This window comes from Lepus europaeus, chromosome 19 (assembly GCF_033115175.1).
Source record: "Lepus europaeus isolate LE1 chromosome 19, mLepTim1.pri, whole genome shotgun sequence".
NCBI classification, from domain to species: Eukaryota; Metazoa; Chordata; class Mammalia; order Lagomorpha; family Leporidae; genus Lepus; species Lepus europaeus.
In genome coordinates, this window is record NC_084845.1 from 10,844,067 (window position 1) to 10,868,354 (window position 24,288).

Sequence of the window (24,288 nt, forward strand, 5' to 3'; positions counted from 1 at the left end):
AAGAGCACCTGCTGCTCTGGGTGGCTGGCTTGGGGCTCAGCTGCCTCCCAAGTGTGAGCAGGGGAGCGAGGGCCTGCAGAGGTGAAGGGGCTGCTCGGGTTTGCGGCGGCGGGCTGGGCAGGCCCACCTGCTGGGAGGCCTCCCACAGCCACCTGGGCCCAGGAGATCATAACCTTTGTAGTGCAGAGCGGAAGGTGGGGGGCTGAGGCAGGCGTCCATCCACAAGGTGACGCCTGTCCATGGCCCTCCATCCCTAGGCTCCTCCGACCTTGGAGTTGCCCGCAGTGGCTGGTCACACCCTTACTGCCCGCCGAGGCCTGTCTCTGCTCCTGGTAGGCGGCTATTCCCCTGAAAACGGCTTCAACCAGCAGCTGCTCGAGTATCAGTTGGCGACTGGCACCTGGGTGTCTGGACCGCAGAGTGGGACACCCCCTACAGGTGGGGCTGCAGACCCCAGAGCTGCCGGGGGCTTGATGTAGGCTCAGTGGGCTCCCACCGTTCCCTGCTCCCTCTGTGTCTTCTCCAGCCCCTCCCAGACTCTCACAGGCTCCCTTTCTCTGGGAGAAACTGCACCCCTTGCCCACAAGGCTCTCGCTTCTCTGTCCCTCCTCCTGCATCCTTCCAGTAGGGTCCCTGGACATCCTGCACCCAGTCTCCCTGCGGCCACGTCTCCTGTCAACTACTGCCTCCTCCTTCCAGAGCCTCCAGTGGGGCCCTTTAGGACTGGGGAGGGAAGGTGGGCAGGGCCTGGCCGGGTAGTGTGTGGCTACTAAAACGGGGAGCCCAGGGAGGGGGCGGGGCAGGTGTCCCTGGTCCCCACCCTACCGTCTCTGCAGTCACTCTGCTCCCCTCCAGGTCTCTATGGTCACTCTGCCGTCTACCACGAGGCCACCGACTCCCTCTATGTGTTTGGAGGCTTCCGCTTCCACGTGGAGCTGGCTGCCCCATCCCCGGAGCTCTACTCCTTGCACTGTCCTGACCGGACCTGGAGCCTGCTGGCCCCATCCCAGGGGGCAAAGGTCAGGAAGAGGTCCAGTCAGGTGGATGTAGGTGCCCCCTCCCCGAGCCCCAAGGGCTGGCACCACCCTGCATTCCTGCTTCCCTTCCTTTCCTGTGCTGTGCACTGACCTGTGATACCTTCACGTCTGCCTTCTGCCACCTTGGATTTGGAGCGAAGGCTCCTAGGCTGGGAGGCCGGGACGTAGCTTCTACCCCAGTTCTGCTCTGACGCTGGGTCCGGTCCCTGCAGGCCCTTCCCCTTCCCGGGCCTCCCCGTCTACAGAGGCGGGACCAAGGCTCATTCCACCTCCTGCCTGATAGGCCCAGGGTCTCCCAGGTTGGGGGATGGGAATCCTGTCTGTTGGTTAGAGACGGTTGTGTTTTCAGAGCATGCTCACTTCCAAGCCCCTCTTGAGGGCGGGGAGGTGGAAGGGATCCTCACTCGCCCCAGCTGGCAAGATCATGTGAGGAATCTGGGTGTCCATCCCGGGGGTCTGGCCAATTTCTTGGGAGCAGCAGCATGTGCTGTGGGGGTTTTGGGGCTCGGGAAAGGAGGTGACTGTGGGCTGTTCTCGGGAGGTGGGAAGTGAGACTTGAGGTAGGTTAGGATTGGGTAGGCTGGTGGGACACTGCGCAGAGGACTGGGTCTGACGGGCTGGCCCCGCCACCTTGTTTCCCCAACAGCCTCGACCCCGGCTCTTCCACGCCTCTGCCCTGCTGGGTGACACCATGGTGGTCCTCGGGGGGCGCTCGGAGCCTGACGAGTTCAGCAGCGACGTGCTGCTCTACCAGGTCAACTGCAACGCCTGGCTGCTGCCCGACCTCACCCGTGAGTCTCCAGCACGTTCCCGGGGAGGCCCCGGACGTCCGGGAAGCCACGCCCCTGCCCTCCCTGGAGATGCCCTCCTCTCCTTCTTTTATTTCTTAGAAGCATTTATTTTTTATTCTGATGAGAAAATAAATGTTCACTCTACCCAGTTGATACAAGAGGAAGAAGACAGTCACCCCAGCCCCACTCTCTCGAGACAGCCACGAGTACCTGTGGGTGTGTCCTCCAGGCCTGGCTGTTGACCTGTCAGAATGGGCTCCTTATATACCCTGCCTTTTTTTTTTTTTTTGCCAGGCAGAGTTAGACAGTGAGAGAGAAACAGAGAGTTATAGACATTGAGAGAGAGACAAAGAGAAAGGTCTTCCTTCCGTTGGTTCACTCCCCTAATGGCCGCCATGGACGGCGCTTCGCCGATCCGAAGCCAGGAGCCAGGTACTTCCTTCCAGTCTCCCATGCGGGTGCAGGGACCCAAGCACTTGGGCCATCCTCCACTGTCCTCCCGGGCCACAGCAGAGAGCTGGACTGGAAGAGGAGCAACCGAGACTAGTACCCGGCGCCCCAACCGGGACTAGAACCTGGGGTGTCGGCGCCGCAGGTGGAGGATTAGCCTAGTGAGCCACGGTGCTGGCTAAAGCCTGCCTTTTTATCTTAGCATTGTCAGTGATGGTCTGGGTGTGTGTCTCCTTTTCCTGTCTCATTCTGACCATCTCATTTCGTGTCTATTTCCCTTTCTTTTTAAAAGATTTATTTATGTGTTTGAAAGGCAGAGTTAGAGTGAGAGAGATCTTCCATTTGCTTGTTTTTTCCCCAAATGACTGCAATGGCTGGGGCTGGGCCAGGCCAAAGCCAGGAGCCTGGGTCTCCCATGTGGGTGCAGGGGCCCAAGCACTTGGGCCATCTTCTGCTGCTTTTCCAGATGCATTAGCATGGAGCTGGATTGGAAGGGGAGCAACTGGGACTCAAACCCTTGCCCATATGGGATCACTTGTGTCGCAGGCATCAGCCTAACCCACTGTGCCACAACGCTGTCATCTCCCTTTCTCTTAATCTATTTTTTACTACCACTCAATGTCTATGTTTATTGTTGTGCATTCTTAAAAGTTGAGGTGAAATTTGCATAACGTGAGATTAACCATTTTTAAATGGTGGATTTGGTGGCTTTGTGCAGTCAGAAGGTTGTGCCACCACTGCCCGTGTCTGGTCCCACATCGTCTCTGTTCTCATTCCTCCCCTGTCCCTTGTTCTCCGTGTCTCCCCCTCTCTGCTTGGCTGTCCTTGTGTGGGCCTCCAGCCTGTCTGTCCTCATCTGTCTCCTCTCTGCTCTCCTTTAACTCTCTTTGGCATCTGCATGGGGCCCCGGCCCTGGGTCTCCCGCGCCCCGTCTCTGAACATTTGTCTCTGCTCAGGCCCGGCCTCTGTGGGACCCCCGATGGAGGAGTCTGTGGCCCATGCCGTGGCAGCTGTGGGGAGCCGCCTGTACATCTCCGGAGGCTTTGGAGGAGTGGCCCTGGGCCGCCTGCTGGCGCTGACCCTGCCCCCTGACCCCTGCCGCCTGCTGCCCTCGCCCGAAGCCTGTAACCAGTCTGGGGCCTGCACCTGGTGCCATGGGGCCTGCCTGTCCGGGGACCAGGTGCACAGGTAACTTAACTGGTGACTCCCAGCCCATTAGTAGGTGGTGCTGCTGCCCTCTGGTGGTGATGAAGGGTGTCTGCTAGGCCAGGCTGGGAGGGAGTCCTCAGGACTGTAACCTCTGGTTTGGGATGGGGAGGTCACATGTTGGGGAGGAGGTGAATCATCACAGGCAGGGGTGGCCAGAGGGCCTCAAGAGTGGGGAGTCCTGCTTAGGGGCTGGGGTCTCACCCAGGAATGCGTCCTGAAGGAGCTGAGTCTGTATTCGGCCCAAATGACTCCTATAATTTAGACCAGCGAAGGCATGGAGGTGGGGCTGCGCCTGGTGCAGTCACGTTTGTGATGTTTCAGTCCATGGCCTCGTGAGACCGTGTTCCCTAGCCACCTGTGCGTCCTTATCTGTGATGCACTGTGTGACTTGCACTGCACAGTGAGATCACCTAGGGGAGCGTTTCTCAGTGCGCATCCCTGTGGTTAAGCGAAACGTGACTGTGCTTGAGGGGCTCTGGTTTGGGGGACAGTGAGATGGGGGGCAGCTTAGAAAGGGCTCTGAGCCTGCTCCAGTGACCCCTCAGCTGCATCTGGGCGTTTAGGCATCTCTGGAAGCCGCAGGTGCCCTTTCAGGCTTAGCTCAGGCTCGCCTGTCTGCTAGAGCAGCTGGGCTGCATGGGCATTCGTGGGCCTTGCTTGTCTGTGAGGTGTCTCATGTTCACAACAGAAGTATTAACGGATTTGATCATAGGGTGCTCCCCCAGGCCCCTCGGGAGTACAACAGTGGGTGTACTCACTGCTTTTCCAAAATCTAGAGTATTCTGAAACACGTGTGTTTTTGGGCAAGGGATTGTGGACCTGTTCTGTGGGCAGTGAGGAGCCACAGAAGGTTTGAACAGAAGAGAGCAGGGCCAGGCCCAGGCAGAGAGATCCCTGGAGCTGTTGTGAGGGCAGAATGGGGAGAGGAGGCTGCAGCTGGGGACCAGGGTAGAGGCTGAGGTAGGGAGGAGCCCCACACCAGGCAAGGGGCCATAGGGCTGGGGAGAAGGGGACAGTTAGAGATTCAGGAAACAGAAAGTCTTGGGGCAGGGCAGGCACAAGGACTGGAGGTGTTGTCCAGCCTGTCTGGCCTGGGTACAGGTGAACCTTGGACCATTCATCTCCTTTCTTTTTTTTTGACAGGTAGAGTTAGACAGTGAGAGAGAGAGAGAAAGGTCTTCCTTCCATTGGTTCACCTCCAAATGGCCGCTATGGCTGGCACGCTGTGCCGATCTGAAGCCAGGAGCCAGGTGCTTTCTCTTGGTCTCCCATGCGGGTGCAAGGCCCAAGGACTTGGGCCCTCCTCCACTGCCTTCCAGGGCCACAGCAGAGAGCTGGACTGGAAGAGGAGTGACCAGGACAGAACCGGCGCCACAACCGGGACTAGAACCCGGGGTGCCAGCGCTGCAGGCGGAGGATTAGCCTAGTGAGCTGCGGCGCCGGCGGGACCATTCATCTCCAAGGGTCAGGGAGAAAGGCCAGGGTAGGGAGGTCTGTGCTGAGTCTGGCTAGGGACAAAGCATGGGGCCTGCAGACCCATGTCCAGGAGGTGGAAGGTTAGGGCCTGGCTGGGTTGAGTGAGCCAGGCCTCTTGCCCTCCAGGCTAGGCTGTGGGGGGTCCCCCTGCTCCCCAATGCCTCGCTCTCCAGAGGAGTGTCGACGTCTCCGGACGTGCAGTGAGTGCCTGGCACGCCATCCCCGGACCCTGCAGCCTGGAGATGGAGAGGTGATGTCAGGGGCGGGGGTGAGCAATGGCAGGTGGGGGGATAGGGAGGCCTTGGTACCCTTTCTAGCCCCCTGGGTCTCAGAACCATTGAGCCCTTCAGCTGGGATTGGGTGGGAAGAGCTAGAGGAAGGGTCCCTGAGGTCCCCATTAAGCCTCTCCCCCACCAGGCGTCTGCCCCCCGCTGTAAGTGGTGTACCAACTGCCCTGAGGGTGCCTGCATTGGACGCAACGGGTCCTGCACCTCTGAGAACGACTGTCGGATCAACCAGCGAGAGGTCTTCTGGGCGGGGAACTGCTCGGAGGCCGCGTGCGGGGCCGCAGACTGTGAGCAGTGCACACGGGAGGGCAAGTGCATGTGGACGCGCCAGTTCAAGAGGACCGGTGAGTGCAGCCTCGGCCCCTGATGAGAGTTTGAGGACCTGGGCTGCTGGCTTCGAGACCCAGGACTGGATGCTCATGCCTGTGCTCCATCCCCAGGGGAGACCCGTCGCATCCTCTCGGTGCAGCCCACCTACGATTGGACCTGCTTCAGCCACTCGCTGCTCAACGTGTCCCCGATGCCGGTGGAGTCATCGCCCCCGCTGCCCTGCCCCACCCCCTGTCACCTCCTTCCAAACTGCACCTCCTGCCTGGACTCCAAGGGTGCAGACGGAGGTTGGCAGCACTGCGTCTGGAGCAGCAGCCTCCAGCAGGTGCCACCCAGGACCGGGCTGTCCAGGCTCCCTCCTCTGTCCTGGCACTGGCCCTCCTCCCTCCTCTCATCCTTCATCACCATCGCCCTAGCTCACGTCTGACTGCCTCCTCTCTGCTCCCATCACCTCTCCCCGCTTCCTCCTGCCGTCGCACCCAGCCACGCTTCCGTGCCGCCCTCCTCAGCCCCCAGCCTGAGCCTTCCTGCTGCCTCCTGTCCGTGTCTCCTCGTTCACTCCCTGCTGCCTTTCAGACCTTCTCTGCTTCTCTCCTTCATCTCTTTCTCTGCTTTTGAAACTTTGGGTGGAAGAAACAGACACTCCCTTGAGCTGGCTTCTCATCAGGAACTGGGGTGATTGTGGGGGATGGGAGAGCAGCTGCTCTGTCGCTCTTGGCCACGTGGCGGCCCCAGCTGTTCTCCACACATCTCTCTTCTCAGAGCTTCTTCATTAACACACACGCCCTCGGGTGGTGGCTTTGACCCTTAATCCATTTGCCCTTCTGACTCCAGAGGCCACTGTTGTCCCAGTGTCTGTCCCTTTGAGCTCAGTCTCCAGGAGCTCAATCCGGGGCTCTCACATGGGTGGCAAAGACAGAAGTGTTTGAGCTGTGTCCCAAGGTGTGTGTTCGCAGGAAGCTAGATTGGAAGTAGATCAGAGACTTGAACCCAGGAACCGTGATATAGGATGTGGCATCCCACGCCGCGTCTCACCTGCTGCACCAAATGCCAGCCCCTATTACTGCTTTTACTGTTACTGCAGTGAGTCGTGGTGAGGGGGTCAGTCTGGCTGCTTCAAGTTCCACCCTTTGGGGAGATGTCCCATCTCCACTGTCTGAGATGCACCAAGAGAGTAGCTGTGGGGGTTGCCCGTGGTGACTCTCAGAGTGGCCAGGAGGGCAGAGGCCCCATGATGTCTGCAACAAGCAGGGTCCTCTTGGCTCCAAACCTGAGGTCCTTCTGGTAATGCAGTCCTCCCCAGATGTCCTGGTGCATACTGCCTCCCCTGCCCCTGTGCCTGCCTGGTCAGAGGCCTGAAGAACCAGGTGGCCAAGGAGGCCAAAGAGCAGCGGGGCGAGGGACCGGAGACGTGGTGGGGAGAGCACAGCTTGCTCTTGGCGGCTGCACCAGCACAGCTGATGGTATAAGTGACCAAGGGGACTTTTGCCCACTCCAATTTCTGTGAAATCTCCTGGCTTTAAAATGTTGGCTCAGGCTTTCATGTTTTATTTTCCAAAAAAAATTATTTGAAAGGCAGAGAAACAGAGAGCTTCCATCAGCTGCGTCACTCCCCAAATGCCTGCAGCAGCTGAAGCTGAAGTCGGGAGTCAGGAATTCAACCCATGCAGGTGGCCGGAACCCAGTACTTAAGTCGTCACCTGTGCCTCCCAGGGTGTGCACTCACAGGAAGCCAGAGCTGGGTATTGAACCCAGGCACTCTGGTAGGGCCTCGGACATCTCAACCAGCATCTTAGCCGTTATGCCTGCCCCTGGCTCAGGTTTTATAAAAACACCACCTCACAAGGCAAACGTTAGCAGGTGTGCAGGCCAGACCCATTGTATTTGGCTCCAGGGCTGCCAGGCGTCATTGGCTTTGTCCTCAGAGCCTGGAGCGGGCAGCCAAGTGCTGTCTTCCCTCACCTGTCTCCTGCCACCTACCTACCCTCACTCCTCCCAGCAGATTCATTCTTGAGCGTCTTTCCTGTCAGGGGCTCTTTGCTGGGTGCTAGGGCCTATCAGCACAGGAGCTGGGGTCCTTCTCTCGAACTTAGGTTCACGTCTCTCTCCCACGAGCACAGCAAGTGCAGTATATGGTGTTGGGCATGATCACTGCCCACCAGGCAGGTCCCACACTGGGGACCCAGGGTGCCCTGCCCCTCCCCTCCCCTCAGCCCCACCATCTGCCAACGGGCGCACTAAATTTAGACCGGGAAGCCCAGCCTGGCAGAGATTTGCCTCTGGCACCTCCGCAGGACGCAGCTTGCTGCCGGCCCCAGCCCTCCGTGGGCTCGGAGCTCCGGCCGCAGCAGTCAGGGTTTTCTATTTCAGAATGACGTGGTTGGCTTTGCCTCTGCCCAAGTGCTCTCAGGCAGCCAAGACGGATTAGTCTCTTTCCTGTTACACTCCAGGTCCAGGCAGTGAATAACATGCTCGAGGGAACTTCCCACAGTGCACCACGTCTGGGTTCCAGCACGGAAGTGATGGCCTCGGAGTCGTGCCCGGCCCCCAGCCCAGGGCTTCTCAGCTTCCCAGGCTGGGCTGGGGGAAGCCTCTGGGCCCCAGAAGCCAGGTCCACATTTTTGCTGAGCGGCTGTGGCTCATGGTCCAGCTCCTGTTTCTCAGGTCCCCATCTGGGCTCTTTGCCCTTCGTTAGCTGAAAGAAACAGGTGTGCCCTTGGCCGAGCTGATGAACAGAACTCACTCCCACGCAGGGCTACCCTGGGAACCTGGGTGAAAAGTGCAGCCGGGCCTTGAGGGGTAGGGGTAAGGGGCTGGGGTGGCCTGGAGCCTGTGGGACAGTGGAAAAGCCATGCGTGATATGTCAGGAGCCCGACGTCCATCCCTGACTCCTGCAGCTGCTCTTTGCCACCCCTCTGTTCTCTTCATTTGTAATCTCATCACACAGCCCCTCCAGCCCAGACTGCACAAGGACCTCTGTAGCCTGGCCCTAGCCCTAATGCCCAGTTCCAGTGCCTGAGAGGGGGACATGAAGGCCCCAGCTAGTGTCCACCCTGGCCCACCTGCCCATGGCTGAGGAGGGCGAGGCTTTGGGGAAGAGATGTCGTCTGAGTCATGTGTGTTTGACCCTCTCCTTGCCTCTCTCTTCCCACCCTGCCCCTACAGTGCCTGAGCCCCTCCTACCTGCCCCTGCGGTGTATGGCCGGGGGCTGCGGACGCCTGCTCCGGGGGCCTGAGAGCTGCTCCCTGGGCTGTGCTCAGGCGACCCAGTGCGCCCTGTGTCTGCGGCGCCCCCACTGTGGCTGGTGTGCCTGGGGGGGCCAGGACGGGGGTGGCCGCTGCATGGAAGGGGGACTCAGCGGCCCCCGTGATGGTAAGAAGAATTGGGGGTGGGAGGAGAGGGGCTGGCCCTTGGCTGGGGTCTGGTATGGAGGACATGGGGGTGCTGGGGGCTGTCCCAGGGGTTGTAGGAACAAGGGCTGGGGGCAGGGGTGCCTCTGCCCCCAGCTGAAATCCTGTACGCCCTGGTGCCAGGCCTGACATGTGAGCGTCCTGGGGCCTCCTGGGCCTTCCTGGCCTGTCCCCCTGAGGACGAGTGTGCGAATGGGCACCATGACTGCAACGAGACGCAGAACTGCCACGACCAGCCGCATGGCTACGAGTGCAGCTGCAAGACTGGCTACACCATGGACAAGTGAGGCTCCGAGCGAGTGGGTGGGAGGAGCGGACCACACAGACCGAGGGGCCGTGGGCTGCAGGGAAGGAAGAGGTTGAGAGCACGGCAGGATGCAAAGAAGGGAAGCTGAAGGCCTGAGGGTGGTGGGCTGGGTCCGGGAGGGGCAAGGAGGGAAGATGGACAGGGAGGGATTGCATTCCCCAATGCCCTCTGAAGAGGGAGGTCTCTGGACAGAGCTGAGAAGGGGTGGGGCCAGGCTGTGGTGCCCCGAGGAAGGCAGGTCCCTGCCCTGACCCCCACTGTCCCCACAGCGTGACGGGGCTGTGCCGCCCCGTGTGTGCCCAGGGCTGTGTGAACGGCTCGTGCGTGGAGCCTGACCATTGCCGCTGCCACTTCGGCTTCGTGGGCCGCAACTGCTCCACGGAGTGTCGGTGCAACCGCCACAGCGAGTGTGCCGGTGTCGGGGCCCGCGACCACTGCCTGCTGTGCCGCAACCACACCAAGGTGGGCCGCCCACCAGGGCCTCGGACCCCTGAGCCCACCCTCCAGTGACTGGAGCCCCCCTCAAAGCTCTGATGAGTAGAGGCAGGGAAGCGGGCAGAGCCCTGTCGTAGGGAGGTATCTGAGGCCCCGGGGGACACTGCCTGGGGGTGGACGGGAGGGTGGGCTCGTGGGGAAGGGCTTTTGGAGCTCAGAACTTGGGGCTAGAAGTGTGCAGGTGCAGCCCTGTGATTCTGTAGCCTGCCTGACACCCTGTATCCTGGCTTCAGGGCAGCCACTGTGAGCAGTGCCTCCCGCTGTTTGTGGGCTCAGCCGTGGGGGGTGGGACCTGCCGGCCCTGCCATGCCTTCTGTCGCGGCAACAGCCACGTCTGCGTCTCCAGGAAGGAGCTGGAAATGGCCAGGAGGGAGCCAGAGAAGTACTCCCTGGACCCAGAGGAGGTAAGAGAGGCCGGTCGGAGCTGGGTCTGAGGGAGGAGACAGGCCTGTGCCGTTTGGCATCAGCCTGTCCTTCCTTTGCCAGATAGAAAACTGGGTGACAGAGGGTCCCAGCGAGGACGAGGCCGTGTGTGTGAACTGCCAGAACAACAGCTACGGTGACAAGTGCGGGAGCTGCCTGCACGGCTACTTCCTCCTGGACGGGAAGTGCACCAAGTGAGGGCGCCCTTCTCCAGGGCGGTTCTGGGAGCCGACCCCCCCCCCCATCTGTCAGGAGGGGGTGAATTCCTCAGATGCTGTGTGCAGACGGGGAGTGTGGAACCCCGCAGGAGACTGGGCGTGGAGGCTGCTGAGCTACCAGCCCTGGAGAGACCCTCCCCCCCATACCCTCTGCCCTGGGTGTGAGCCATGCTGGGTGCCACTCCTGACTGCCAACCTTCAGCAAACAGCTCGACCTCTGGGAGCCTGGCCCCTCTGGCCTCCCCAGGTAGTGTCCAGCCCAGGCCCTGGAGCTGCCGGGAGCCCTGTAATCCCCATCGTCTCCTTCATCTTCAGGTGCCAGTGTAACGGCCACGCGGACACATGCAATGAGCAGGACGGGACGGGCTGCCCGTGTCAGAACAACACAGAGACGGGCACGTGCCAGGGCAGCTCTCCCAGTGACCGCCGAGACTGCTACAAGTACCAGGTACGGCTCGGGAGGCGAGTGACGGGCCAAGGCCCCCACCTGCTGGGATGGGGTACCCAGGCGTGGTTCTCAGTCTGCAGTCTTGGGGTCAAGGTTAGCTTGATGGACTGTTCCCGAGCCCCAGCCAGGTTCAGCAGGAGCCTCTGTGGGGCTCTCAGACCAGCGGGGAAACACCCCCATTGCAGACACAGCCTGGAGGCCGCCAGTGCCGGGAACCTACTCACAGTAGCTTAAGCTGAAAAGAGAATGGACTGACTCTCAAGACCTGGGTCTGGGGTCCACCTTCAGGAATGGCTGGGTCCAGGTGTTCTCTCCTTCACCTTGACTCTGCTTTTCTCTGTGTTGGCCTCATCCTCAGGCGGGCTCTCCCCAGTGGCAGCCCCCGTCTCACTGCTGGGCCTGCAGTTCTAATGCCCAGACTCCAATGCTCCTGAGTTTCCTTTCTGCCGGCAGGCTCCTGGAGCACTGCACCGGCCACCCGGCTGGCTCCTGGGGTACGGCCTTGCCGCCAACAGGAAGGATACCCCCTGCTCCCTCCTTGGAGCATAGCTGTCCCCACCCCGGCCGCCTTCCCTCTGCAATGCCAGAGGGAAGAGGAAGTCCCTGACTCCTCAGGCTCCCCACACGCCTGTAGGAACACTGTCTGTCTGTCTAATGTAGTGGCGGTCACTCAACCTTCCTAACTCTGCGTTTCCACTTGGACCAGATCTGGTACTTTCTCAAAGCCTAACCAAAAGGGTCCCCTACAGCCCTCGGGGCAGCTGTGGAGAAGCTGTGTCTGGATTCTCGTAGCAGGGGCTGGGGTTTAGGGAGCATCTGCGCCAAGCCGGGCGCTGCACCTTGGGGACGTGGAAGGCTTTTCAAGGCTGTGCAGGGGCCTCGGTGAGGCGCAGATGTAAGAGGAATCAGGCTCAGGGACAATGAATGTCCTGCCCAGGTCAGGCAGCTGGCACTTAACAGCCTGGACTGAATCAGATCCCAAAACTCCAGCCGTTTCCACTGAGCTGCAGGAATCCAACAGCTGTCATCTAGCCACTCATGCAGCGCTTACTTAGTGCCTGTCGTGTGCTTGCACTGGGGCCGTAGTGGGCAAAAGCAGCTGAATGTCGTCCTTGAGGAGTGCACATGTTCAGGGAGGACCACACGGTGTGTTAGACAGCGGTGAGTGGGGAGAACGCTGATGCCGCGGCACGAGGAGCTGGCTGGCGGGAGTGGAAACGGTAGATAGAGTGGCTAAGGAGGGACTTCGTGAGGAGGGGGCACTTGAAGTGGAAGTGAGGGTGCTGGACTCGTGGACGTGTGGGAGTGGAGCCGTCCAGACAGAGGATGAGCCAGTGCAAAGGCTCTGCGGTGGGAGGGTAGCTGGGCCGGCAGGTGAGGCTGGCCAACCCTGTGCCAAATGCTATGCCTGTGGCTTCAGCAGTCCCCTGAGTAACCCGTGGCTGCTGCCCATGTACAGAGGGAGAATCTCAGCACAGTGAGGCCAAGTCCAAGGCCACACAGCTAATGAGGAGGCAGAGCTCCGCATGGCTGGCCTCGGCATCAGGGTGTCAGAGTCACTGAGGTGACCAGGGATGGCAGGGCTGGACTGTCAGGTCCTGGTGCTGGCTGTACTGTGGCCAGTGGATTTGGGGGGATCATAAGAAAGCAGCTGGAGCCCTGGGAGGGAGGTGGGGCCTGGGGCTGTGGCTCCTTACCAACAGGTGCAAGGTGTCACCAGGTCCTGCTTGGGGAGTGGCCAGTGCTGGGCTCGTTCCTGATGGCTGCCTCCGCCCCCTGCTCTGCCCACAGTGTGCCAAGTGCCGGGAATCTTTCCATGGGAGCCCACTGGGCGGCCAGCAGTGTTACCGCCTCATCTCGGTGGAGCAGGAATGCTGCCTGGACCCCACGTCCCAGACCAACTGCTTCCACGAGCCCAAGCGCCGGGCACTCGGCCCAGGCCGCACCGTCCTCTTCGGCGTGCAGCCCAAGTTCACCAATGTGGACATCCGCCTGACACTGGACGTGACCTTTGGTGCTGTGGACCTCTACGTTTCCACCTCTTATGACACTTTCGTGGTCCGTGTGGCCCCTGACACCGGTGTCCACACTGTGCATATCCAGCCCCCACCACCACCACCACCGCCCCCACCCCTGGCTGACGGTGGCCCCCGGGGGGCTGGGGACACAGGAGGACCAGGGGCTGGGAGCGGGCTGGGCGCTCCAGCAGAGCCACGAGTGCGGGAGGTATGGCCGCGAGGCCTGATTACCTATGTGACTGTGACAGAGCCGTCGGCGGTGCTGGTGGTCCGTGGAGTGCGGGACCGGCTGGTCATCACCTACCCCCACGAGCACCACGCCCTCAAGTCCAGCCGCTTCTACCTGCTGCTGCTGGGCGTGGGAGACCCAAATGGGCCGGGCGCCAACGGCTCGGCCGACTCGCAGGGCCTGCTCTTCTTCCGGCAGGACCAGGCCCACATCGACCTGTTTGTCTTCTTCTCTGTCTTCTTCTCCTGCTTCTTCCTCTTCCTCTCTCTCTGCGTGCTCCTCTGGAAGGCCAAGCAGGCCCTGGACCAGCGTCAGGAGCAGCGCCGGCACCTGCAGGAGATGACCAAGATGGCCAGCCGCCCGTTTGCCAAGGTCACTGTCTGCTTCCCGCCTGACCCTGCTGCCGTGGCTCTGGCCTGGAAGCCGGCTGGGCTCCCACCGCCTGCCTTCCGCCGTTCTGAGCCCTTCCTGGCTCCTCTGCTGCTGACGGGGGCTGGTGGGCCCTGGGGACCTGTGGGAGGAAGCTGCTGCCCACCGGCCATCCCAGCCTCCACTGCTGGCCTGCGAGCTGGGCCCATCACCCTTGAGCCCACAGAAGATGGCATGGCCGGGGTGGCCACACTGCTGCTGCAGCTGCCCGGGGGGCCCCACGCACCCAACGGTGCCTGCCTGGGGTCAGCCCTTGTCACGCTGCGGCACAGGCTGCATGAGTACTGTGGGGGTGGCGGGGGTGCTGGGGGCAGTGGGCATGGAGCTGGCGCCGGCCGGAAGGGACTGTTGAGCCAGGACAACCTCACCAGCATGTCCCTCTGACCTGCCAAGGGCCACGGCAGCCAAATCACCTGAGGGGGCCACTCTGGACTTGGGGCTCCTCCACCCGGGTCCCTGGACACTGCCTCCTCAGACAGCACTGACTCCCTTCCCCTTGGGGGTCCTCAGGGCCCCTTTTGTTCTGCATTCAGCAACTATTTATTGAGCACCTACTATGTGCTGGGCACTGTTGCAGGCACAGGGCAAGCAGGAGTCAAGGGAAGTGGGTCCCTGATGTTGTGGGACTTAGGTTCTGGTGAAGGGAGACAGGCAACACACACACATGCACTGACACACATACAGACACAGACACAGTGACACAGATATAGAGACACACAAATACAGAGACTGACACAGACATGCACACTGACACACAGTGATAAAGAGAGTGACAGACATGCACACTGACAGATACAGAGACACAGAGACAGTGACAGACGCATACACACTGATAAGACAGGTATGGACACATGTGCAAGGTTCTTTCAGAGAGACCTCCATGGGATGTGACAGGGCCCATGGGGTGAAGCCCGCTGGACGTCCTGAGAGGCACAGAAGAGCAATTGGCTGTGAGAGATGCTGCGAGAAGTGAGCTCTGGGCAGAAGGAACCGAGGGTGAAGGCCATGAGTGGGGAGCCAGTGTGCTTTATTGAAGGCTTGGGAAATGGGCCCGTGTGCCCCAGGCCAAGTGTGAGATGAGGTTGGGCGGGCAAGGAGCGGCGTCACCCCGGACTCCATGGGTGAGATGGGGCCTTGGCTTTCTTCTCAGGGCAGTGGGAAGCTGTTGGTTTTCGGAGGGAGTGGCAGGATCCGATGCACGTATTTAAGAGGTCGCTCTGCTGAGGTGTGAGAATGGGATGGAGGGGGTGGGGAGGTGGCAGTCATGCAGCTGTGTGATGTGTAGGGGTCCAGGTGACCCTTAACTTGACTGAGCCATGACTGGGGGTGGGGTTTGGGCAGGTGAGGCAGGCAGGCCCTGGGGAAGATCAGGTCCAGACACTACTGCATCTGAGCGGGGGGAGGGGAGGGGATGGACAGTGCTGGCGGAAGTAGCTAAGAGGCAGGGACAGCAAGAGCCCAGAGGGGAGCAGGAAGCTGCTGCTGCCACCCAGACTGGAGGGACAAAGTACATCTGTGCTGACCGAGGTCCTCCCGTGAAGCTGGGACAGCAGGGGCCGGGTTGGAGGGAGCCTCGGAGAAGATGGAACCTCTGCTGGACGCTGCCCTAGGCAGGTGTGGGGTGTCGGCTGGAGGTGGAGCTGTGGGAGCCACTGGTGCGCAGCTCCTCACTGGTGCTGCTCGCACACTTCCGGGTGCCCCTCGCCTCAGCCACCTCCTTGGACTTCTGAGCTTCTCCACCCGCTGGGGACCCCTTTTCTCCAGTCCTAGCTGCCTCCTTGCCCAAGACTCCAACCACCTGCTGCTGTTTGGTCCTTGGGACGGGGTGGCTTGGGGGGACTGGTCCCTGCAACCTCCCCTCCCTAGGAGGGCCTCAGCCTGAGGCTCCACAGTGTGCACGACAGACAGAGGCAGCAGGGACCGTGATGGAAGAGGCGGAAGTGGCTGAATCCACAAATAAAGAGTGAGGAGGACCCAGGTGTGAGTGGCATCTGCATAAGAGAGGGGGTGGGGTGGAGGGGCCGCCCTGAAGCTGCAACAGTGTGCCTGTGCGTGCGTGCGTGCATGCGTGTGTGTGTGTGTAGACCCCTGAGTGCCCTGATTCTGCTGTGTGGCCTGACCTGACAAGCCCTTGCTCCCCGGGGAAGTCATGAACTGAGGAGAGCTGTGGGCTTCCCTGGGTCCCTGCTGCGGGGAGATTCCTGTGTGGCTCAGGAGGGAAAACAGGCTGCCTTGGTCCCAGGCACAAGTTACCTTTGTGTGTGTGTGTGTGTGTGTGTATATTAGAGAAAGGGCTTCTGCATTCACTGCTCTGCTACCCAAGTGCCTGTGATGGCCGGTGGGGTTGAAGCCAGGTGCTAGGAACGTAATCCAGCTCTCCAGGTGAGTAGCAAGTGCCTGAGGCACCGATGTTCCCTCCCAGGGTCTGTATTAGCAGGAAGCTGGAGTCGGGAGCCAGAGTCAGGTTTGGAACCTGGACACTATGATGTGGAATGTGGACATTCTACCACTAGGCCACACAGGCTATTTTCAGTATTTTTAACCGGCCCATCGTGATTGTGCGTATTTACAGGGTAGAGTGTGCCGGTGTGGCATTGTGCCAAGAGTGGACAAGCCCGCCCGTGAGCACAGCCCCATTGCTGCTTTAGCTGCTCGACCAAGAATGTGGCAATGTGTGTGGGTCTCTGGGCGGCCCCTGAATAACGTATTTGGAGTCTTTGTGGGCAGCTAAAGGGATGTTTAGGGATTCCTCTGACCACATGGGCGTTTTGCCTGTGTGAGCTGACCGTGGTATCTGTGCACTTGGGTTCATGGAGCCCCGTGAGCGCGACAGGTTGCTTGGTGCGTTATTGCCGTGAGTTCATTTGACTATTTCCAGAACCATTCGAGGTAGCCCCGTTTTGCAGCTGGGGGGCAGCTGGGTGTGCTGTCTCCAGGGAGGACCCTGCAGGACCAGGAGGAAGTGAAGGTGCGGGTGCCTGTGCCTTACGCTGCTGGGCCCGACTTTGGCTCCCTGAGCAGAGCATTTGCACCATTTTATCTGGGATGCAGGCCCCTGTCCCTGCCAGGCCTGGCCCATGGTGTGTGTTCACCCTCCCCCACGTCAGCCCCCCAGCTTCTCCCCAAATGCACCTGAAAGGGTGCAAGCCCAGACTCAGGCCCACGAGCAGCCCCCAGCAGTCTGGAGACTTTGGAAAAGGGGGAGATTTTACCACGGGCCCATCCCTGTCTGGGCTGTGCCGGGTGCATGGCAGAGTCTTGGTAATCTTCCCAAGGGAGGCACAGGCTCCTTGCCGCTCTTTTGCAGATTCAAAAGCCAAGTCTCTTCTAGGAACCTGGGGATAATTAAGAGGCCAGCCAGGGGCTGGTGTTGTGGTACAGTGGGTTAAGCTACTGCCTGTGACCTTGGCATCCCATACAAGTGCCGGTTTGGGTCCTGGCTGTTTCACTTCCAATCCAGCTCCTTGCTAATGCACCTGGGAAAGCAGCAGAAGATGGCCCAAGCGCCTGGCCCCGCCACCCACACAGGAGACAGAGATCTTCCAACCACTGGTTCACACCCCAGATAGCTAAAGTGGCCAGGGCTGGGCTGGGCCAGGCTGAAGCCAGGATCCTGGAGCTCTATCCGTGTCTCCCATATGGATGGCAGAGGTCTGAGCACTTGGGCCATTTGCTGCTGCTTTCCTAGGCTCATGAGCAGGGAACTGGATGGGAAGTAGAGCAGCCAGGACTTAAACTGATGCTCAAATGGGATGCAAGCATTGCAGGTGATGGCTTAACCTGCTTTGCCACAATGCTGACCCCGAAGCCAGACTCTTTAAAGCTTTTTTTTTTTTTTTTTTTTTTAATTTGGAAGGTAAGAGAGACAGAGATCTTCCATCTGCTAGTTTACTCCCCAAATAGATATGACAGCTGGACCTGGGCCAGACCAAAGCCAGGAGCCAGGACCCACTCACATCTCCCACATGGGTGGCAGGGACTCAAGTACTGAGCCATCATTTGCTGCTTTCTAGGCGTATTAGCAGGGAGCTGAATCAAACCCAGGCACTCCAATGTGGAATGCAGGCATCCCAAAGCCCTCCCCAAACCAGATTATTTAAAAAAAAATTTTTTTTGAAAGGCGGAGAGACATAGAGAAAGACAGAGATCTTCCATCTGCTGATTCACTCCCCAAATGCCTGCAATAGCCAGGGCTGGGCCAGACCAAAGCCAGGAGCCAGGAACTCAATCCACGTCTCACTGGGTGACAGGGACCCAATTGCTTGCACCATCACTGCCCCCTCCCGGAGTGCACATTAGCAGGAAGCTGAGCCAGGACTCAAAGGCAGGCACTGCAGTAGGGGACACGGGCATCCCGAGCGGCATCCTAACCGCCGTGCAAAACGCCTGCCCCAGCCAGATCCTGACACAGGTCTCACTCTGTATTCTGCCCCCCATGTCACCTCCAACATCACTTCCCTTTTCCAAGCTGACGTCTTCTGCTTGTGGGCCCCACACCATTGTAGGCACTGGGGACGCAGCAGTGGACAAGGTCCCTGCCGTCCCGGAGCTGGCCAAGCCCAGGATGCCTGGTGAGAAGCGAATGAGGCAGCGTGCCGGGGCGTGGCCAGGACGGGCAGTGAAGGAGCGGGTCAGTGCCTGCTGGTGGGAATGTGACCCGGGCAGGCGTGAGAGAGTGAGCCAGAGGGGCAAGGGCGGGAAGTGTTCCAAGCTCAGGGAACGGCCGGCCGGGACGAAGGCTCGAGGTGGGAGTGTGGCTGGCATTTCAGAGAAGCAGCAGGTAATGCGGCCGGGGCAGGGGGAGGAGGGGGAGACAGGGAGGAGGCCAGGTCCTGAAGGGAGCAAGAGGCTGATCCCTCAGGACCTGGTGGCCACATGGAGGGTGCCGGCTTCTATGCTGAGCACAGAAGGAAGGCGGTCTGACTTGGGAGCTTCCAGGATGCCTCTGTGGGGAAGAGGCCAAGGGGGTGAGGGAGGGCGGGAAACCCCCTGAGGGAGCCACGATGTCCCACTGGGTGGAAGCGCAGGGTGGCTGGGACGGCGTGGGGGCCAGCAGAGGGGGAGAAGTGTGAGATGCCAGTTGATGGACAGCGTGCAAGGTGGCGCGAGAGGACACGCGTGAGCACTTGGAAAGATGGCACTGGCCACTTCCTGGTGTGGGATTGGGAGCTGGGTCCTGGATGGCTCAGTCTGAGGTGGCTCCTAGCTGTTCCAAAGGACGATGTCACAACATTGGTGTGCAGATCCGGGGAGAGGACACGGGAGAAAGGGGTAACAGCAGACAGTGGCAGCTACGTATTAGGATAGCTATGTAGCCAGCACCACGGCTCACTAGGCTAATCCTCCGCCTTGTGGCGCTGGCACACCGGGTTCTAGTCCCGGTCGGGGCTCCAGATTCTGTCCCGGTTGCCCCACTTCCAGGCCAGCTCTCTGCTGTGGCCAGGGAGTGCAGTGGAGGATGGCCCAAGTGCTTGGGCCCTGCACCCCATGGGAGACCAGGAGAAGCACCTGGCTCCTGGCTTCGGATCAGCATGGTGTGCCAGCCACAGCGTGCCAGCCGCGGCGGCCATTGGAGGGTGAACCAACGGCAAAAAGGAAGACCTTTCTCTCTCTCTCTCACTGTCCACTCTGCCTGTCAAAAGAATAAAAAAAATTAAAAAAATAGCTATGCTGTCATATTATGCATAACGTGAGGGGACCTCAACGTGAGTGTGGAAAACAGAATTTAAAGTAAAAGTTTAGAGGTGGGAAATTAGTCTACAGTTGAGACATGTGCATCCCACTCCTGAGAACTTGGTTTTGATTCCGACCGTGGCTCCTGACTCCAGCTGGAGCAGACCCTGGGAGGCAGTAGTGAGGGTCAGCTGGGTTCCTGCCACCCACGAGGGAGACCTGGGTTACGTTCCTGGCCCAGCCACAGCCAGTTATTGTGGGCATTTGGGGAGTGAACCAGCAGATGGGAGCTTGCTCTGTTTCTCTGCCTCTCAAAAAATTCTTAAAGCATCAGTTAATTTTGGTGCAAAAAATTTTTTAAATCCATACATAGTTTTTCATAATATGCATTTTCCACTTATTATGAAAAACACTTTGCAGCTTAAATTTTTAAAAGATTTAGTTATTTATTTGAAAGGCAGAGTGACAGAGAAATCTTATATCTGCTGGTTCACTCCCAGATGCCCATAACAGCGAGCTCTGGGCCAGGCCAAAGCCAGGAGCCCAGAACTCAATGTAGGTTTCCTTCATGGGTGTCAGGGACCCAAGCACTTGGGCTGTCACCTGCTGCCTCCCAGGTGCATTAACAGGAAGCTAAAATCTGAAGTGCAGGAGCCAGGATTCAAACCAACACTCCAGCATGGGATGTGGGCATTTCAAGGTGTGGCTTAACTCACTGTACCACAGCACCTGACACTCAGCACTTTTTCCCTCCGAAATAAACTCATACTTTAAAAAAAAAAAAAGATTTATTTATTTGAAACTCAGAGTTACACAGAGAGGAGAGGCAGAGAGAGAGAGAGAGAGTGATCTTCCATCTGCTGGTTCACTTCCCAGTTGGCTGCAATGGCCGGAGCTGCGTCAATCCGAAGCCAGGAGCCGGGAGCTCTTCCAGGTCCAGGGGTCCAGGGACTTGGGTCATCTACCGCTTTCCCGGGCCATAGCAGAGAGCTGGATCGGAAGTGGAGCAGCCAGGTCTTGAACCAGCGATGATATGGGATGCTGGCGCTTCAGGCCAAGGCATTAACCCACTATGCCACAGCGCCAGCTCCTAAACTCATTCTGTTTCCTCACAAGCTTTTTAAAGTATTCCCCTAGAACAGGGATATGAACACTACGACTTACTGAATTCGCACTTTGGTCTCAAAGAAGAAAAAAAAAGAAGGTTGGTGAAATCACTAAGATAACACGGCTGGTAGTTGTGAAGAGTCAGGCCCGCACCCCAGGCTGCGCCACGCCGGGTCTCAGCGTTTACTAAAGCACTAGCGGTAGAGAAGTGTGGTTGGTCTGGAGAGCCTTTAAGGAGTCCCTTTTGACCGGTGCCGCAGCTCACTAGGCTAATCCTCTGCCTGCAGCGACAGCACTCCAGGTTCTAGTCCCGGTTGGGGTGCCAGTTCCATTCCGGCTGCTCCTCTTCCAGTCCAGCTCTCTGCGGTGGCCCAGGAGGGCAGGGGAGGATGGCCCAAGTGCTTGGGCCCTGCACCCCATGGGAGACCAGGAGGAAGCACCCGGCTCCTGGCTTTGGATCAGTGCAGCACGCCGGCTGTGGTGGCCATTTTGGGGGTGAACCAATGGAAGGAAGACCTTTTTCTCTGTCTCTCTCTCTAACTCTGCCTGTCAAAAAAAAAAAAAAAATCCCCTTTCAGCTTCGGAGCCTTAAGCTGGGGAATTCTCTGAGACTGAGTCCGCCCGCCTGCAGAATGGGGTGTGCAGAGTGCAGGTGAGCAGGAGGGCTAAGCTAAGGGTTTTCTTTCGTTTCGCTGGTTTTCAGGATGTGACCATGGCTTCAGAGAAGCGACTGCACCTGAGGGTTGGCGGTTCCACTCCGGGAGGTGAGGGGCGGCTGGGAGGGGGATTTGCTGAAGTCATGCCCAGCCCTGCGGAACACTAGAACTCCCCCATTCACACCTGGGCGGCTGGCGGGTGTCCCCAGCTCCCTCACCAAACCTCCCTCTCCACCCAGATTCCTTTCCTGGGACAAAAAGGACATAGACGGGGTCGGTTTTCAGGTTTTTAATTTTTTTTTAAATTTTTTAAATTGTGGGTGTATTTCTGGCGGTGGGGCGGGGCAGGACCCCCCCAGGAGGGGCTAGAGGAGGCCAGGGCCATAGCAGGGACGGGTGGGGCTCTTTACTCTCGGATCTTCAGTTCCCGCGCCATCTGACAGAGGGCGCAGGGCAGACAGAAGGTGAGGGCCGCCCAGTCGCGCCCGACGGAGCCCTGGAGGGTAGAAGAGAGAGATCAGGGGCCGGCCCTGGGACCCAGGAGGCCAGTCCCCAGCCCCTCGCTCCCTGCGTCCCGGGCCCGCGCGCACCTGGATGCGGTAGCGCTCGCGCATGCCGGTGCGCAGCGAGTGCAGGCCCCCGGGCAGGTAGGGCGCGCAGCAGCACTCGCCGAAGTCGTCGGAGATGCGACAGGCCAGGCACAGCGGCGCGAAGGTGCCGCACAGACCTGCGCAGGGCACGGGGCGTCAGCGGCTGGGTCGAGTCTCCCAGAGGGAATTCGGGGTGCGGGAAGGTGGGAGAAAGGGCTTGAAGGGGGGTGTGGGTGCTGGAGGGGGAAGTTGAGCCCGGGAAGGTGGGAGTGCTGCGGGCCCTGAAGGGTGAGGGCTGGGGGCGGGGCGGTGACAGGGCCCCTCCCGCACTCACAGACGGGCATGTCGTTGCAGCAGTCGGTGAGCCCCGTGTGCCAGTCACTGAGCTGGGTCTGGTAGCAGCTGCTGGCGCACTGCGGCTGGCTGGTCACCGGGTAGGACATGGCTGCGGAGGTGGTGGGCAGCGGTCAGCGGGCGGTCTCGCGGCACCCCTGCCACCCTTCCGTCTGCCGGGCAGTCTGGGCAGGGCCGCCAGGCCGCCCACTGATAGGACATCCATGTGTCTGGGCACGGACACCCCAGCCTGTCCCTGTTGCCATCTGCCACGCCTGGGCCTGGGGTGCTGGGTTCCAGCATGTCGGGGGCGGGGGCCTCTGGGGTGGAAGCAGGTGCCGTTGGTCTTCGAAGCCAGGGTGCCCAGGGGAGGGGGGCGGCCGCGTTCCTGGCACGGCGATCCCACCTTTGCCTTTCACGTTGTCGTGCATCTCAAACTGCATCTTGCTGGCCCTGAGGAGGTGGCCTTGCTGACGGCAACAGCGGCGGAGTCTGTCCCTCGGACGCTGGATAGTGGGGAGGGGAGGGCAGGGGACTGGGGCACTGGGGGCTGGGTTCTCAGAGGGAGGGGAGCTGGGGAGAAAGAGGCCAGGTCAGCCTGTGGCTGGCTGGGAGACATGGAACAGGGGATGGGGAGGGCGGGGCGAGAAACTCGCCCCATGTCTTGCAGCTGCCCGACAGACCCCAGAGTACCCTCCTCATCCCAGGTGCAGCGCTGGAGAGAGACCGCAAGGGGCAGACACAGAGCCAGAGACCAGAGCCAGGCGCCCACAGAGGTGCTGCCAGGGGAGCCCGCACTCGCCCCATGCGCTGGCTCCTACAAGCCCAGGTTCCAGGTGAGCACCGAGGCCCAGACAGGTAGAAGGAAAGGCCTTGCTGCTTGCCGCTGGCGGCCTGGGTCAAGGGCCGCAATGCCGGGGACGCCAGGGCCCAGGGATTGCCAAATGCAACCCAGTCCCCGACACAGGGGCCTGGGAAAGGCAGATGTCCAGAGAGAAAGGAAGGGACACAGAGAAACAGAGGAGGGGAGAGGAGAGTGGAGCAGAGGGCTTCAGGGTGCTCCTACCTGCAAGCCTGCGGTGGCGCTGATGGAGACAGGTGTGGGTGATACGGGCGCTGAGTTCTCAGTCCAGGTCCAGGGGCCACTTATATGGGCTGGGCCACGTAGCCCTGGGCGGGGCTCTGACAGAGGTGCCCAGGGAGCCCTGCCGGTCTGCCTAACCCTCTGCCGCCACTGGGCTTTTCCGCCACCCCTCTCTGTTCCCCACCCTCCCCATCCCTCTTTGTGTCACCTCCCAGGACCTGGGAAACTGTATTGGAGGAGGGGGAGGGGGAGACAGAGGAAGGGGGTAGAGGGAGGGAGAGAGAGGGATGGAGAGGGGGTGGTGAACACACAGAAAGGAGGCAGAGAAGTGGCGAGAGGGGAGGGAGAGACAGGAAAACCCAGGGAGGTGGAAAGGGGCATGTGGAGAGACAGAGAGGCACAAAGATCCGGGGAGAAATAGCAAGAAAATGGGGGACAGGGTTCCGAGAGGCACAGGGATGGAAAGGTGGGGGCCACAGCACAGGATTTGGGAGAAGGGAGGGGAGGAGGAGAGAGAAAGGGGCGCTCCCTTTGTGGGTCCCTCTCCTGGTTCTTGGTGATGTCCCCCTCCCCTGCGAGGGGGTCCCTGTCCCCCACTCAGGGCCAGGAGATGCACGGGGACAGTGCGTTTGGTGAGTGATTCATGCTGGAACCAAAGGCGTCAACACACCTTGCTGCACCCTCACGGCACCGCACCCGCACGCTGGGCAGGGAGGAGGCTGGGGCTGAAAAACCGCAGTTCCTGAAGGCAGTGGATGTGGCTCAGGTCACAGCACGGGGCCCAGTGCAGCAGGGGCCAACGTGGTGGGTGGGGTGGGGCCCGGACCCCCGGTCTGAGGGTGAAGCGGGCAGGGGCCGGGACTCTTGGGTCTGGCGCTAGTCCAGGCTGCACATCCCTGAGCAGGGGAGGGGCTCCTGTGGGGTGAGGGAGCAGGGGCCCCGGATGCCTCCCTCGCCAGTCTCCCCCCAACAGGCCTGACAGGGTTGGAGGTGACTCAGTGAGGGAAGCGGTGTTAGAACTGGGTGGGGTTCCCAGCACGGGTGTCACCCCAAAAATATAGGAGGCACCAGAAATGGAGGTGTCACCTCCAGAGAAGTTGGTGCCATCACCCCACTGGGGACGGATATGGGGTGACGGCAGGCAGGTCACTGACCGGCCTGGGATCCACTCCCTGCCCCTCCACCCCCAGGCCCAGCACACCAGGACCCGAGGTCTCCCGACTTCCTGGATGGCCGCTGTCCTTGTCCCCAGAGCAGTGGGCAGGGCTCATTGGCTCGCCTGTGCAT

The 24,288-nt window shown here is 60.2% G+C and overlaps 2 protein-coding genes across 3 annotated transcripts in view; one reads left to right on the top strand and one right to left on the bottom strand.

Annotated features, from left to right (window-relative positions):
* MEGF8 (multiple EGF like domains 8) overlaps nt 1-15,400 on the top strand; it is a 40,069-nt gene extending 24,669 nt beyond the window's left edge. For both annotated transcript variants that reach the window (XM_062177405.1, XM_062177406.1), the window contains 14 exons: nt 258-438; nt 856-1,019; nt 1,684-1,828; nt 3,235-3,466; nt 5,090-5,213; nt 5,381-5,594; nt 5,691-5,905; nt 8,746-8,953; nt 9,115-9,274; nt 9,568-9,760; nt 10,027-10,197; nt 10,280-10,410; nt 10,750-10,882; nt 12,674-15,400. In XM_062177405.1, the coding sequence (XP_062033389.1) occupies nt 258-438; nt 856-1,019; nt 1,684-1,828; nt 3,235-3,466; nt 5,090-5,213; nt 5,381-5,594; nt 5,691-5,905; nt 8,746-8,953; nt 9,115-9,274; nt 9,568-9,760; nt 10,027-10,197; nt 10,280-10,410; nt 10,750-10,882; nt 12,674-13,942 (3,540 nt within the window). In that variant the 3' untranslated portion in view covers nt 13,943-15,400. The remainder of the gene's footprint in view (nt 1-257; nt 439-855; nt 1,020-1,683; nt 1,829-3,234; nt 3,467-5,089; nt 5,214-5,380; nt 5,595-5,690; nt 5,906-8,745; nt 8,954-9,114; nt 9,275-9,567; nt 9,761-10,026; nt 10,198-10,279; nt 10,411-10,749; nt 10,883-12,673) is intronic.
* A 5,875-nt stretch (nt 15,401-21,275) lies between these two features.
* CNFN (cornifelin) lies at nt 21,276-23,151 on the bottom strand. Its single transcript, XM_062176846.1, has 5 exons — nt 22,984-23,151; nt 22,324-22,490; nt 21,919-22,029; nt 21,585-21,721; nt 21,276-21,490 (listed from the first exon to the last, which is right to left on the bottom strand). Exons 2-5 carry the CDS (start codon nt 22,358-22,360, stop codon nt 21,401-21,403), a joined length of 375 nt encoding a protein of 124 aa, XP_062032830.1. The 5' UTR covers nt 22,361-22,490; nt 22,984-23,151; the 3' UTR covers nt 21,276-21,400.
* Between the last annotated feature and the right edge of the window lie 1,137 nt (nt 23,152-24,288).

Bases quoted from the DNA above. Each gene is read 5' to 3' on its own strand.
- CNFN (XM_062176846.1), bottom strand. From the start codon at position 22,360: ATGCAGTTTGAGATGCACGACAACGTGAAAGGCAAAG. The intron at 22,030-22,323 runs GTGGGATCGCCG...CCACCTCCGCAG, and splicing joins CGACAACGTGAAAGGCAAAG to CCATGTCCTACCCGGTGACC. The intron at 21,491-21,584 runs GTGCGCGCGGGC...TCTACCCTCCAG, and splicing joins GCGAGCGCTACCGCATCCAG to GGCTCCGTCGGGCGCGACTG.